This window comes from Pseudorasbora parva, chromosome 20, assembly GCF_024679245.1.
Source record: "Pseudorasbora parva isolate DD20220531a chromosome 20, ASM2467924v1, whole genome shotgun sequence".
In the NCBI taxonomy this organism is placed as follows: Eukaryota; Metazoa; Chordata; class Actinopteri; order Cypriniformes; family Gobionidae; genus Pseudorasbora; species Pseudorasbora parva.
In genome coordinates this window covers 22,047,513-22,064,535 of record NC_090191.1, presented here as the reverse complement: position 1 = coordinate 22,064,535, position 17,023 = coordinate 22,047,513, and the positions used below count along the sequence as shown (strand labels likewise).

General features: G+C 40.6%; 1 protein-coding gene across 1 annotated transcript; it reads right to left on the bottom strand.

Annotated features, from left to right (window-relative positions):
- Nucleotides 1-312: 312 nt before the first annotated feature.
- On the bottom strand, nucleotides 313-16,902 carry gata3 (GATA binding protein 3). Its single transcript, XM_067427048.1, is given in 7 exon segments — nucleotides 313-1,747; nucleotides 4,597-4,722; nucleotides 6,503-6,648; nucleotides 8,853-9,386; nucleotides 10,371-10,407; nucleotides 10,409-10,736; nucleotides 16,884-16,902. Coding segments are annotated over 6 exon segments (1,326 nt in total). The 5' UTR covers nucleotides 10,601-10,736; nucleotides 16,884-16,902; the 3' UTR covers nucleotides 313-1,456.
- Between the last annotated feature and the right edge of the window lie 121 nt (nucleotides 16,903-17,023).

Genomic DNA, 17,023 nt, shown 5'->3' with positions numbered 1-17,023 from the left:
CATGTTCAAAAGGCTTTTTCTGAAGTGACTAGCATGCTAACAGCGGTGTCGATGGAATGTCAAAGTCTAACTGGTAGTTTTAGGCTGTCTGGAGTCGAGTCCTTCACAACATGTCTGTTTATTTCTAGGCTTCCTGTTGGTATGCGGCCAGCAGCATTCTGGGTAAATCTAGAGGTGTCCTTGTGGCTAGAAAAGCCATGTGTCAGATATCACACATTCGTAGTGACATATACCCACAAAAGCTCACTCTCGCATTCACACACAAAGTCGTATGCAAACACGCACAAAAGCGCCCGCCGTTGCGTTCTAGCGTGATGTCAACAGAGATTAAACTAGTTTATTATTTTCAAAGAGGAAAAAAAATTACGCAACAAAAAGCAAGTCTTTTTTTTACACTAGTGATTATTAAATTTGTACAACCATTCAGTCTGCATTACATAAAGAAATAATTCTACATCTTTGTTTCTTTCGTATTTTTGGTACTCTGAATTATACATACAAATAACAAATACAGGAACTTTTTTCACAATGCATATAACCTGGGCTCAAAGAAGTCTTTCAGATGTCTGTGTGTGTGTGCGTGCGTGCATGTGTGTGTGTGTGTGTGTGTGTGTGTGTGTGTCTGCGTATGAGTGTGTGTGTGTGGGAACACAAACCAATTGCCCAAGACCTATAACACATCCAGAAGAGTAGCTGGAAGTCTGCGGAAACAGACCTGACTACAAGTTTTAATGCATTACACACCATTTTCTTTCTACTTTTCTTCCCCCTACTTCTCGTCTCCTACTTTTTTCATCATTCGGATAGAAATCGTGGCCACGCCGCCACGCCGTTCCATCTTCCAAGGTTTAAGTCGTACCCTTCTTATCATTAGCTGCCCACGGGCATTTCCTGTCCTCGCCTTTTTTCATTTTGCTCTTTAAAAAGTCTTCATTAAATGTATTTCAGACATTTTTTTTTTACAAATATATGCAGAGTTCATCTCCTGTTGTCATTCACAGCTCGATTCCTCATGTCTCACGGGGAGGGGGGGGCGGGTGAAGAATAGGAGATGCGTAGAAGAAGAAAAGGAGCAGGTTTGGGAATTAGAGAACCTTATTTTAAAGTCTCGTAATGGTTGTGCCTTGATGCCCACAGGAAAGATGGCATTTGTACACAAATGAAGGTTGACATCAGCGCGAGGCTTCATGATTGGAGGGGCGATGAAGAAAGTCATTGTCTTTTCTCTTTCATTCTCACTGTCTCTCCCTCATAATGCGGGGTGGGGGGGGGTTAAGCGGGGCATACCGAAGTAGAGAAGGGGGGTCTTGGGGTGGGGGGGCTCGTAGCTCAGACGGAGCATGTGAGAGAGCTGGTTCAAGGTCGGAGGGTTGCGGCGGGTGACAGGCTTCAAGGTTAACGGTGCTTTGAGACGTCCACCGTGAGGAGATTAGGCGGTCGGAGGTAGCAGGGTGCTCTAGCCCATCGCCGTCACCATACTGGAGGGGTGGTGGGGGGCGAAGGACAAGCTGGAAGAGGGGTGCATGGGGGTGGGCGTGGTCAACATGTGGCCGGAGTGCGAGAAGGGAGGGAACGAGGTCATGTGACGCGACAGGGCGGCTGGGCTGAAGGAACTGTTCTTTTCCATCAAGCTTTTGGAGAAATCGTCCATGCTATCATGGGACTTTTTGCTCTTCTTGGACTTGCTGGACATCTTCCTGTTCCGGGTCTGGATGCCCTCCTTCTTCATGGTGAGTGGTCGGTTGATCTGCGGGGAGAGAGACGACAGATTTTAGTAATGGCCACGAGACCGTCCCGCTTACATAAGACAGGAGCATAATGGAAAAACTTCAACATTATTTCGGTTTTCATAACACATCCAGAGGAACACTTTATTGCAAAGAGATCGGTCCTCCATATTTCAGAAGACCTAAATCCAGTTATGTTTCTTTTAAGTATTAACTTAATCTCAGATGTTTCTCCTAAAAATTCCTAATGAGAAATAAAAATAGACACAAGGGACGCAGTTGTTGATATATGGTCAAATTAATGTGGATAGCATAGCTCAGATAATTTGGTCTTGGAAATATGAGTTCATAATGAAACTGACTTTTGATGATATCTTAGACTTTGGTATCGGAGCACAGTTTGAGACATTGTAAGAAACATCTGAGAAGTCAACCTTGTGTAGTTTGAAGCCTGTTTGACATTCTTCCCTCTGTGAAGAAGACTTTCAAAAGAGGATAATGTTTTTCATGTCCATACAATGAAAGTCAAAGCAGTCCGATGTTGTTTTGGACGCGTTGGCATCCATCGTATAGACAAATACAGTTGAAACGTTCTTCAAATTACTTTGAATTTTTGGTCCACAGAAGAAAGAAACTCAGACAGGTTTGGAACGAGTAAATAATGAAAGGATATTCTTTTTTGGGTGACTTATCCCTTTAAGAAAAAGTCATATTCTCTCCATCTTATCTCTGTAATTGCTGACTTGAAGAAACAATTGAGATATTAAACAGATCTTGTTTAAAATGTCTCCTTCTTACGGGCAAGTTGAAAGCTGACACCTCTTTTAAGTCGCGGTTTCTGGGATTAGGATTTGGCTAAACAATGAGGGTCACTTTACACACTCATCGTGAGACCCTTTAATGCTTTATTGGGTCCAAGCATGTTCTGATGGTATGTAATAGAGCTTCATTATAACACAGATATTCCGGTGTCTTTGTTCGAGCGAGCGTGTCTGTACATACGAGTGTGTGTGTCGGGTTATATCAGGACTAGGCTGGATTTAGCCTCTGGTTCCCTGACGTTAGGCATGGACGGTGCCAGTCTTGCCAAAGAGAGAAACCCCAGACTCTGGCCAGCCGGGTTCAAGCGCAATAGCACTGCCACATCCGTTTGCCAAAGCCTGCCACTTTCACCCCCAGAACTGGACTGTTTCGTTCTCTCTCTCTGTCTTAAAACACTCTAGAAGCTTTGTACAAGAGCTGTTAAGTGATACTAAGAAGAATTTGTTTATGATGTTAACGTGTTTGATTGTTTGGTTGACCATTTTGCTGGGACTGATCACATCTAAATGTTTCAGTTGGTCAATTTGAATTTCTGTGAATTAAATTGCATCAATTCACAGAAATTTAATTTTGCCAACTGAAAAATTGAGATGTGATCAGTCACTAGAAAATATTCAATTGGAGACATTTTCTACAGTGTAAACTGAACACTCAACCATTATTTCACCATTTTGATTTATAAAAGATTGATAAACCCCACACAACTTTGAGTGAATGTTGTAAATGTTCGTTAACAACAAACTGGATCAAATCAAATATATATCTTCAAAAATATTCTGACACACTGTACTCTAGATATCTGCATTGACGTCTGTTATCGGAAAACCCATACTGGCCAACCACTAGTGTAAATGTGTGTGTGCCAGTATGTGTGTGTGTGAGCTCACACCCCAAAGCAAACCTGTTAATTTAAAACATCTCCATTGGGCATCACAGAAAACACATGCTTATAGCTGTCGGCTATTAGAAACACTCGTTTACATTGTTCAGTTATACTTTTTTGGGGTCTTAAACTGACCACAGAAATAAACTGAGAAGGGAAACGGGGAAGAAGTCTAACCCTAGGCTGGCAGACATACAAATACAATCACAAATCAGTTCTTATGACAAACCCCTGTCGGCTCAATGAGAGATGGGAGTGGTTGTGATAATGCAAACATGCGAGTTAGTGAAGAACACTCCGCTTAATTTAGCATGCAAAATCTGGAATTCGATTCAAAGCAGGCCGGCATTAACAGAAAATACGACGTACCAAAACAAACTAATTTTTCAATTACCCCCAAACTCTTGGATGTTTCATTTGGTAAAACGTGTTATTTGTTTCCCTGATAACCTAGGTCAAGTTTAAGGGATTTTTTTTTCTAGAGTTCTTACGAAACAGTCAAAACCAACATGGTAAAATGATTTAAAAGGGTGCGTTTGCGTGACTAGTAGGAGAGTGTAACAGGAGCGTGGGGCCCTTAAAGTGTGATGATACAGGATACCAGAGCTGATTAGGTAGAATGAAAATGTTCCCCGGCATATGTTTTGACATAGAAATACCAGCAACTGAAGTGTAATTCAATAGTACGACAGTACTAGCAGTTTATGTCCAACATAATAGCAAAAAAAAAAGAAATAATAATATGAGGAAGAACTAAACAAATCTCAGTGGTACGAATCAAATCCCATTGGGGAACGTTTAAAAGACGTTTAGAATGGGTTAAGTTGTCCCTGGGGTTTGAAAATAGCATTATAGTAGGGCCAATCGACAGGCCTTGGGAGGAAAAAAAGGGGGAAAGATAAAAATATATAACGAGTGTGATTGATTAACATGGATTTGTAGTCACTTTCGAGTAGTCAATGCATGAGCCTTTCACTTCTCACAATGTTGTGAATGTTGTGAAAGAAAGAAAGAAAGAAAGAAAGAAAGAAAGAAAGAAAGAAAGAAAGAAAGAAAGAAAGAAAGAAAGAAAGAAAGAAATGGCATGACATGAAAGGTGCCATCATGCAAAGAGAAGATAGAAAATATCTTACTAGATAAGTGTAAGACAGCTATGGAGCTTACATTGTGTAATTTGTAATAGAGGCCGCAGGCATTGCAGACGGGATCGCCGTTCGCATTTCTCCTCCACAGTGTCGTCGTGGTCGTTTGACAGTTTGCGCATGAGGTCCCTGCTCGTCTGGCAGCGGACTGATGGACACACACAAAGAGAGAGAATCACGTTATTACGCTCATAAAATAATATCTTAAGATGATGATTACATTCCTACAGTGCTAATGGCCCCCCAACCCTCCTGTTTCCTGAGCTTGCAAATGGTTTTTAAGCGATGCAGGACTATGTGAGAGGAAAAGAGATCTCCATAACACTGGTGCCTTAAACTCTCGGGTAAAAATAGTGCCTTTGCACACATGCCCTCTCAAACCTAAATATTTACAGAGGACATGAAAGCGCTGGTTTAAATAGTGCCCATTAAAGCTGATGACATTTTCCCGTTAAATGATGGAGAAACAGCGGCTCTGCATGAAATGGATCCACGTTTAAACATCAACCTTCAGTTAGATATTAGCCATCTTTATTCACATCAATATGCTGCACTGAAATAGCTTGCTCTAAATTAACATGCATTGATTAAAAGCAGTTATAATTATTAATTATAAGCAGTTACTGACATAATCAATTATCACAAACAAAACAAAAAAACAAAAACAATAGGGGGGAAGGAAAAATAAAAGAAAAATGCTATGAATTTGTAGGGATCAGCAACATATTTTGAAATTGACTATGGAGAGAGAGAAAAACATACGATTAGGGTTAATACAGAAATGCTGAAGTAATAAAAAAATTATGAATAAATGCGTAGTTTAATTCAATTAAAAGACTAATAATTGATTGACGTGGTCGAAGCGTCATATTAGGCGACGGTCGTGTCAAATGCTTATTGCGATTGGCTGTTGTTGTTTTTCTTCGACCGGACTCGTTTGAGAATTAAAAAAGCACAGCTAAATTGTATTTCCAAATGAATTAAATTCGAATAAATTAGGACGCTTGTTTTATTCTTCTCCGTGCTATTATTTTCTAGAGTAGCCCTATTTGGGCTGAGTGAAGATCAACCTGAAGTCGTGACTCCTTGTCTGCGCGTTCTCGTCCGTGTGTTTAGACTACGGGAGCGAGCGCTGTTGTTCGAGGGGTTTTATCAGCAGCGCTCAGATATCCGCCAGTCTTTTCCTGGGAAGTCGGCTTTTCACATTAGAGAGGGAGAGAAGGCCAATGCCAAAATAGCAGCGCTCGGACTATTTCTCTGCGCCTCAAGAGCTTCGACTCTATCCAAAGCCCGAAGAGAGACGTGTCTGCCGCTGCCAGGCCATTGAAAACGCAGTCTCTCTCTCTCTCTCTCTCTCTCTCTCTCTCTCTCTCTCTCTCTCTCTCTCTCTCTCTCTCTCTCTCTCTCTCTCTCTCTCTCTCTCTCTCGTTTATTAAATCCCTGTGAAACAGTGTCCCTGATGAATGGCGTATTGTCAGAATTGAACCTAATTTCTGCAGACATATTTGACCTGTTCGAGCTGATCGCCTCCCACGCGTACTCATTTGAGATAAGCGCTCGTTTCACAACACTTTGAAGTCTCTCCGTGACAAATTTCGTTATGCTGACAAGTAGAAACAGTGTCAGCAATATTTGCGATAAAATAAAATTGGCCGGGAATATGTGTCGAGCGGGGGGGAATAAAATAAAAGAAATAATAACAAAAATAAATCAAATTTGATACAGAAAAAAAATCATTATTATTATTGCTAATAATAATAATAATAATAATAATAATAATAATAATAATAATAATAACTGCTATTGCTTAATCTAAAAAAAACGAGACCTGCGCTTGGCGAGTCAATTTCTTGCAGCTAACACTTCTTCCTGGGTAGAGAAAGAGAAAGACAGAAGTGTCATTAATACAGTGCTATAGAGCAACATACCAGCCTCCGCTTGGGCTTGATGAGGGGTCGGTTCTGTCCGTTCATCTTGTGGTATAGTCCGCAGGCGTTACACAAATAGTGACCGGTGCCATCCCTCCGCCACAGAGGAGTCGAGGTGGCCCCGCAGTTAACACATTCTCTACCCTCTGCCAACAGAGACACACACACGCATGCACAACTGATTTTTTAGAACCACTAAAACACACTTCCATGCACAAGCACAACTACACAATCTTAGGCCACGCCACTAGTGAGCATACTAAACACCAGTGGCCATGATTTGTTAAAAACAGAATGTTATTAAACATCAACATTTTACCCGTAATGTACACAACATAATCACTAATAAATGTATTCATATTATGCATGTATTGCACTCATAATAATTCATTATATGACAGAGAAAATATACACACAGGCTAAACATTCGCATTGATATCAAATGGATATGGAAATGCATTAATAGCTCATTATTATTATTATTATTATTATTATTATTATTATTATTATTAATGCATTACCAAAAAAAGAAAAAAGAAAAGAAAAAAAACATTATCTAATATTACATCATTGAGCTTAACTTCTCAATCGCCAAATGTGACATCATCTGATAAGATCTACAAATAACTTAGCGGTTCTAAGTAGGCAATGCTGTGAAAATGTATCTTCAGAAATATGTATCAAACGTATCATTGCTCGCGTTGAAAATACTGCATTATTCATTAATAGAGGGACCCGTAAATATAATATAGTTGGGTAAATACTCAATTTCCAAAGAAACAACCTCCCGGTTTCATGAAACCACGTGACTAGGGGGGGGTAATTATTAGGATATGTTAAAGTAGATTTTCGGCTATATGGCTGAAATGGTGCTAGATGGATTCGGTAGCAGTAAGCGAACGCGTCGGTCTAATTAACTCATTGTGTAACCTGCTCTCTTTACGTAATTAAAACACCGTGGCGTTTGATTGGCATGCTTTCCGTCTGACTGACAGGTGAAGGGCGCGCGCTTCACATGTTCAGTGACCCACGCCTCCGGTCGCTCCGCTGAAACGAAAAACAACCTCGCCGTGCGGCCCCCCCACCCCTTTACCCAGCAGCATTTCTGCCCTCATTTTGCTCTACAAACTGCCCCAAACCCACAAAGCTCGCGAGCACGTTACCACAGATAGTGGAACACGTAATAACAGTGTTCTGCTGCACCCGAGGTGCGTGTAGCCTTGCCTGCTTCAAAAGCAAAACCTAATAAAAAGAACAATGCTTTAGTGGAACGTTCTGTGTGTGCGCTATGAGCAAAATGCTTAATAAATAATAATATGCAGGCTATCTAAAATGTAAAAACTGAATTAAAAAAAATAGTAACACACAAGTTAAATTAGGCTATAAATGAGCTGAATAGGTTCTCTGTATCATAGAAATCAATCGCTATGATTTAAAAAGAGGAGCAGCTAATCGCATTCAAAAAGCTGGTTGACCTTTTGAAATCATTTTCTCTGCGTGTTTGGATAACACTCTGTCTGTGCATGTCGGCCGTGCATTGCGCCAGCTCATTCGTTATTCCGAGCGATCCGCGGCGCATCCGGACTCTATCAAAGTTTCTGCGCAAAGTAAACAATGCAACTGTCGCGTGCAGCAGTCTGAAAATAATTGGATTAGCTTAAACATATAAACGCGAGGGAGATGGGGCCGTGCACTGCGAGGCACAAGAGGAGCAAGAGATGACACACACACACACACACACACACACACATCTACATCCGGAAAACCCTAGCGCTCCGCTTTAAATGTGCATATGCTGAGCGACGTTTAATAAATCAGGGAAGCTAATTCCGCTTTGTAGCCGGACGACATTAGATATAATATTCTCCAAAGCGGAATATAATAATGCAATATAGCAAAGCGGGCGTGTTAACAACTCCGCAGAAGAGAAAGTCTGTTGCGTATTGATTATTTTAAATTGATACCACAATAAAAAAATGAGATTATTGCATTATAAATTAATTAGGCGAACAGGATTATAAACTCAAAGCTCAAAATAATAATAACATCAATCCCAAATGCATTTAAATATAACATGATGCCTTATTTTTCATAAATCACGTCGGATTTAAGGAGTGGAGACATGGATGCTTTTTGAACAAGGGATGTGGGTTGTGCCCCAAATTTGATAGCCAAGCCTTGGCACAGACAAAAAAAAATATTCAGAACCAAATCAATAGTCTGGGAATTTGATAACCTGGGAGGCTGTTTTTGAGGAAAACGAAAAGAATTGCACAATAAGAGCTCATTGCTGAATGATCTGACTATGATTATGTTAGTAAAATCAAAGGGTAGTAAAGCGCACGCCTACCTGAACAGGACCTTGTTTTTGGTCTCGTTTTGGAACCATAACTAGAAGGGGACCCACCTATCAGGCTACTTGGTGGGAAGAGCCCCGGCCCGTAATCGGACACATAGGAAGGGTAAGTGGCGATGGGATGGTGCGCGGAGGACGCGCCCGCTCCGATAGAGGCCATGCTCCGACTATGAGCCTGATCCAGCTTCATGCTTTCGGCCAGAGACACCTGGTACTTAATGCACTCTTTGTCCTCCTGCCGTACGGATGAGCCCGAGCCCGACGTGGAAATTGAGGGGTCAGGGGACACATCTTTGGGTGGAGTGGGGGGAAAGGTGAAGAGGTGTGGGCTGGGGTGGCCAGCGGACAGCGAGGAGGAGGAGGCTGGGGGGTAAACGGACAGAGGACCGGGGGAACTGTGGTGTATGGAAGTTTTGGGGAAAGGCCCGAGGTTCCACGGGGAGGTACTGTGGTGAGAGCCGATAGGTTTACTTCCATCGAGCCAAGGAAGAGAGCCGTGCAGCAACGATGGGCGACACACCTGACTACCTGCAAAAAACAAAAGACAAGCCTGCTGTTAGGACAGGACGAGGTGCTGCTGTGGGATTCGTCACATGTGTTTTGGAAACGCGATTCATATCTTTATTTTATAGGCCTGTGTAGGCTATGATAAATATTTGCATACTCCTAAAGCACGAATATTTTTACACGTAGGCCTATATATTTTCATGTTCACATGTATCTGCTATTTTTAAGCTTTTTAGCAAATGCATTTTATTGCATAAAAGAACTAGTGCAAGTTGACTAAATGAGTAAACTGTGAAACTGCACGTAAAGGCCTACGTTACTCTCAGAGGCTTTCGATGGCTCTGAGAAGGGTCCCAATTAACAGCCCTCGACGAGTTTCGCACTTTCAAACGACTTTCGATATCGTACCCACCAGTATCTACTGACGATGCACGGATTTGGAAATGTTTGATATGTTTCGAGATAGGGCGATTCAAAACAAGGTCACGCTTTCCCCCCCGTTCCCCGCAGGAAGTCATGTCAATACATTAATATATTTTTTCTTCCGCACTAAATTTAAGTAGCCTACCTAACAGGAACATGCACTTCATGATTTAAAGACTGAATTTTTCTTTTTTTTAATCATTCAATTAAATTCCAACAAGCTAGTGCTAATAGAAATATTTCACCTTAATAACATCTTTTTACCAGCATAGCCTAATATATTTCAACTGTTAAATCACATTTAAATTAAACGAAAGGCTTTCTAAAATTAATGGAACACATTACATAATCTAATATTACACATTTATTGTATTACCTAAAATGTAAAATAAGCATAGACTACTAGAAAGATGTGAAACCAGTGACACATCGCTTCAGGTAAGCCACACGTAAACTACAAGTCAGTTGTATTTTGAATGCAATCCTAAGCAGTTTCTGAACATGTTATTAATTCGGAATAGAACACAGATGAATAATGTGAAATAACTGATGATAAAATTAGGAATTATTTCGCCTACTTACTGTGAGGTGGCGGAGGGTACCTCTGCACGGCCCGAACCCGAGTTCCCGTAGTACGGGTGGTTGCTCTGTCCGTCGATATTAAACAATACATCCACATCTTCCGCGAGGGGATACTGCGACGGGTCCATGTAGGAGTGTCCCAGTCCTGGGTGGTGTGTCTCGGGATGCTGGCCGTTAATGACCGGGTGATGATGGGTCATCCAACGGGGTTGCTCCGGACTTACTTCCATCGTTTTCTTTCTCTTTTCTCTTTTTAGCAAACGTTCATACAGTCACCGATACACACAACACGAAAGTTCAAAAATGTCCAAAACTCCTCCTTTGTTTAATCCACTGGTTCGATTTTTTTTTTTTACTTCCGATCACCTGAAATTGAACAAGACAATTTGTTTTTACAAAGTCCGCCAGTTCGTTTGTGTTCTTTCTGTCATTGGTAAATCGTCAGAAGCTCGTGTAAACTGGATCCGTCCGTTCAATAAACGCGCATTAACTTCGGAAAGTCAAATGCGTTTACTATTGTTGGTCATAAGTCCGCGTACGCATCCAAACGCGCGTCAAGTTCCGCAAGTTTTTCAGTTGCGCTGTGTAGACTCAACAAGTGAGCTTCACGGTTCAGGCCGAGCCGGGTCGATCTGGATAAGTTTTCTGCCTTATGACTGAACACAAGTTTGATCAAATCTGTGTTTATGCGCAGTAGTAACCCTCTTCCCTCTTACTCTATTTCCATCCCTCCCTCTCTCTCTCTCTCTCTCTCTCTCTCTCTCTCTCTCTCTCTCTCTCTCTCTCTAGTGCTCACTCCCTCTGTCTCTGAATGCACTGCTCTCTCTGTGTTTTTTTACAGTGAAGGCATTCTTTCAGGATGGCGCCAGTCAGCTCAATGCTCGCAGACAGCTGTGGCGCGACGCAACTTAAGGAGGGTCTGTGGTGTCATCAGCAGGGGCGGGGCCCAACAGCCTGGACTAATTGAATAAAGTGGGCCAGGGAAAGATGACCAGGAGCTGCGCCCAATTCTGCCTCCCATTCATATACAAAATCGAGTGTTTTTTTATTTATTAAAAAAAAAAATTGAGTGGACGTCTGAACGTGTAGATGTTAAACACACAATTGATAAAAACACAAGCACGATAAAATGCGTTTTAGGTTATGAAGTGAATATTTAGGCTCGGTTTAAAAAAATCATAAATAAAAAATTGCTTCATAAATGTGACCCTGGACCACAAAACCAGTCATAAGTCGCACTGGCATAGTTATGGATATAGCCAACAATATGGGTCAAAATGATCGATTTACCTTTATGCTAAAAATCATTAGGATATTAAATAGCCTAAAGATCATTTTGTACATTTTCTACCGTATATATATATATATATATATATATATATATATATATATATATATATATATATATATATATATATATATATATATATATATTAGTAGTAGTAGTTATATACATTGCATTTAAAGGCGATTTTCTCAAGTATTTAGATTTTTTTGCACACTCAGATTCCAGATTTTAAATGCCAAATATTTCCATATCCTAACAAACCATACATTAATGGAAAGATTATTTCAAATTCAAAGAATTGACACTTATGACTAGTTTGTGTGGTTCAGGGTCACAAATAATGTAGCAATTCTCTCAGAAAAAAAGTACAAAGGTCACTGGGGTGGTCCCTTTCAAAAGGTACACATTTGTAGCCAAGGAGTTCATATTAATACCTAAATGGTATCATTGGATTTTGTTTTAAATGATATAGTCCAATTGACTGCCTTTATAGCCTACCATTAATTCTGAGATTGTAGGATAAAAGCATATAAAGAAATTAAATCAGGACCATGGCAGCGTCTGAACTAGAAACATAAACAATGCCTTCTCAATCTTTCAACATTATTTCTTAAATTGATTTTTTGGGGGGAAGTAATTATTAAGGTTGCTTCTGTGCATAAAAATAAATACATATAGAAACACGGAACTATCAACACGGAACTAAAGGGAACCATCGTTCTGTGGCCTGCTGTCTTTTGGGTTTATATGACTGAGTGTGTTATCAGTGGCAGCTTCTGTGGAGTGTATTCTCTTTTTTACTGTGACAGTGCGTCCTCTCGCGGTGACAAGCACGTTTTTCTAATGGTTCCCTATATGAGTGTTCAAAAGAGGCTCTTAAACCCTGACTGCGACATAGTCCTTTCTCTCTTCCCGCACTTTAAACACAGGCTTTCCCCGGCTGGTGAAGTCTGTGTTCTTTGGGGTATTCCTTGAAGGACACCAACCGAACGACTGCATCATTATTCATTTAAGAGGCTATTATATGTAACGCGATGCAAATACATTAGCGTTTCAGTATGCGCGGTTAAAACTTTAACCTTAATATGTAATGGGAACGTATTTATTCTGACAGATGCCACATTAGGGAGTAGTGTCAGGTAGATTATTCGCTATTATTGTACTGTAATAAGGGGGCTTGGCCCTTAGGGTGATATTTTGTCTGTAATGCTCCGGGTTGGCCGGCCCGTCCCCACAGATTGACAAAATGTAATTGGGCTGCTCGTTTGATGCTCTGAAATGCGCTGAGATGATGGCCAGCCCTGCCGACGCCGCTGGACGTGACGTCAGTAAACAGGCAGGAAATATGCTCCACGCATCGGAGGTAAAATATGTGCTCTGCAAGCTTGTGCTTCTCTCGCGATAGCAGCCTATGTCAAGGTGTCCAGAAAACGATAAATCCATGTGCTACTCAAATAATGTGTTTTTAACTGAAAAATAAAGCGAGTAAGACATTGTAGCCTATTTGATGTAATAAAATATAGGCTATAATAATAACAATAATTTCAATTCCTTCGTGACGAAGCGTAAAAAACAACATAGCCTAGGCTATTTGAAGAAAAACTGGCTGAAAATGCTGATTCAGGAAATGTGCATTTTCTCTCCCTCCCGTAGGAAGAGGAAAGCATCTTCTTTCGCTAGTAAAAACCGAAGTTGGATGGAAAGTGTAGCACTGGCTCACTGTCATTGTCGAGCTGTCAGCGGACGCGTGTAATGATCCGCGCGAGCTATTATCCCGCGCGCGAGCGTACATTAGAGGTACTCGAAGGCAACACGCGACGGTAAAAGTGAAATCCTGATTATGTGTTTTGTTTCTGGAAAGAATGTCTTAAGCTTAGTGCGCGGGACATGGATGGAAGCCGTTCCGAACGCTACAGACACGGTGTGTCAGAGCTTGGGAAGAATTCGAGGCGCCCTCACAAGAAAATGTTGCCATTTATCATACTTCGGGCTGTCAAAACAAAATATGGAGTACAATCCCAGTATACAGCTGTAACGTGTTAAACAAGGGAAAAAGGAAAGCTAAAAAAAATAGTCTAAATAAAACTATATATATAGCCTATATATATAGCCTATATATAGGCTACAAAAGCCATATAAAACCATATAAATAACTAAATGTGAAACACACATACATGCGTGCATACACACACACACACACGTATATATATATATATATATATATATATATATATATATATATATATATATATATATATATATATATATATATATATATATATATATATCAGACCCATTGTTTTTAGCTCGGGCCACCATCAGGCTGATTCATTGACGGCACAGTAAATCGGTGGTAGACAACGATACTGGGTCAGGTTGAAGATTGGGCAGATAATTTGTGAATGATTATGTCAGGCAAGGCAGATTAAAATCAGAAGGCATCACACTTTTCACTGTGGGTGAGAACTTAAGACCCGGCCGTTTTATTTTAGTCTACCCTATAACAAGGGTTAGAAGATGTGCGCTGATAACACGCTTTGTTTTTATCGAGCACCATTTATAAACACATAAAACCCTTTTGTAATAATTTTTGGTGAAGCGTGTTTCTGAAAGGACGTGTACATAATACAATCCGAAAGCATGACAGTAGAAGCCATCACAAACAGTATGGTGCACAATATTATTATTAATAACAATAAGAAATTTAAAACATGCAACTTCTTTTATCAGCAGGCAAGAAATAGCAGCACTGTTGCTGTTATCCTTTTTTGTGTGACATAGGCTACAACTTAATTATATGATAAACCAACACAACTGTGTTTTTGTCATCCGCTTTCATTTTTGGTTGATCGTGGAGGTGAGTGCGATTGTTATCTTCAGAATAACACTTCTGAAAAAACACTTCTGATTTTTTTTTTAACTCAAGCATATCATATGTTATATTTATATATATATATATATATATATATATATATATATATATATATATATATATATATATATATATATATATATATATATATACACACACACACACACACACACACACACACACACACAAACACACACACGTTATGGTTGTATGGGGATAAATCAGATTTTAACGCAAGCCTCCATGACGTCTTTGGTCAGTTGAAGATGAGGAGATTTGATGAAAGGGTCGGCCTAGCCTGCCCAGGTAAAGCTGTCCAAACAGAGCAGGGTGAACCAGAGGACACACACTTCACCCCAGCTACCGAATGATAAAGACAGGGGAGGGGGGTTCAGTATAGCGAAACATGAGCGCTACACTTGCAATATTCACGCATTTAAGGGCTTGTTCGTCACATTTATTTTTAAGCAACAAAACGTTTCTCATCTCAGTTACCAGCTGTGGAAAATCACAAAGGAGCTTAACTGTAAACCGCGATTTGTGGGGGAAATATAGTGGTGGTATTTGTAATACCAGTAGCCTAGGCTAATGTTATAAAAATATAATAATTAAAATGTTTTAAAATGAAACATAACAGAGGCTAATTCATAAAAATAATAATGATAATCGATAAAGGGTAACTCAAGCAGACTTGGGCGGATTGTGATTCATGTACTTCGTCTTTTCAAGAACGAAGTTTCTTTCTGAATTCATATGCTGTGTGATGGTGGCCTATGTAGGTTATACAGCAAATTCTTAGAACTCAGTCGAGGAGGTGAAATTCTTAAAGGTGTGTCATAATGCGAGTTTGACTTATTTCTAAGAACAACTGACAAAAAGGTGTGAGGGAAAAAACGCAAGAGCTTCGAAGTGCAGGTTTTGTTTTTGATAATTCGCCGCATCTAAAGACAAGTTTTCATTTGGTGCCGATAACTAATAGCAAACTCGACATTATCTGAAACAGGCCAACAAATTAATTCGTTATTATTCGTTCCCAAGAATCCATCTTCGATAAATTAGCCTTCGAAATATTAATCCGTCTGTTCGTATAACATCACCCCTGCTTCAGGCCTGATGTATTAATTTGATCTCCATTGGTGCTCTTTGGGATGTCGCGTGTAACAACTTCATAAACAAAGAGGCGCAGCGCAGGAATATTGTCGTTCAAACAAAAGTACATCTCTTCCTTTCGGTCGAGTGCTGATTTGAGGACATGGTTTCAGATCATTTCACTGTGCAGCTGAATGGAGTGGCCGGTCTCGTGCTATCAGGGAGAAACAGCTGTTTTACGCGCATTCAGCTCCAATCAATGGAAGCTGCAGCTCTCTACATGCAAATACAAACCAAACGAGCTTGCGCCCATGAAAGACGGCCTATGATGTGCCTTAATGTCGCGTCCTCTTCTTTCTGTTTCCAATGCTCTTCAAACCAGCAACACAAATACATCATCTCTCTTTCTGCCTCACTCTCTCTCTCTCTCTTTCTCCCTACACACACACACACACACACACACACACACACACTGGAAGCGCAGTTTCAGCAAATCCACTTCTCTTTATGACCCATTGCGGGGCTAATCAGATCAATTTCACGGGTTAAGAGAAGCATACTTGCTCACACTCAGGTGGTAATAGATCATTAAAATCCTTCATCTAGAGGACGGTAGGCGGGAAATGACTCTTAAAATACAAGGGCGTCCATAAAATCCCACCCCAATTGACGGAAAGTGGACGTGGGTGCTGGTGAAACGCATAGCCTATATATGAGTCGGGTGAAATGAATAAGCTCATGAGAGTTGTCATCTACACGTCTGAAATTGTTAAATGACTGTGCCACCCTCATACAGAACAAAACAAGAATGAGTGTCGATGTGAAAAATATCAATTTTATTAAACAGAGATAACCGCAACACAGTTGTAGCCTATCTTGCACCAAAAAAAAAAAAAAAAAAAAAAAAAACATGAAATGGAGGGACAAAGCATCCGAAGACCTGGCATGCATAACGCTATGGAAGCAAATCAACGTATTCGACAGTTTTGGAAGCTAGGCTAATTGTAGAGAAGCTCGAAATTAGTTCATATAATCGATGGAAAAATATGAATCCGAATATTTACTGACCTGCGGAATTGTGGTTGATGCGTGGTCAGGCGTTTTTTTTCTGATGGGCTTCAGATGTGAAGTGACACACAGATGGAAGTGCCGATGGCATTTACAGCAGGAGAGAAAAAAACTAGGCTCCTTTTTTCCCTCTAGCCTACACACACACACACACTCACTCCGTCTCTCGCGCGCGCGCACACATACACACACTTACCGTACTTACTGTACACCAGGCGCGAGCTCTTCCGGGTCGGTGCAGGCTGCGGAGTAAAAACACACACTTAATCTGAATGGGAGCGATCACACGCGTCCGTAATGAACCTTTTTAACAGAGAGAGGGAGAGAGAGGGGGAC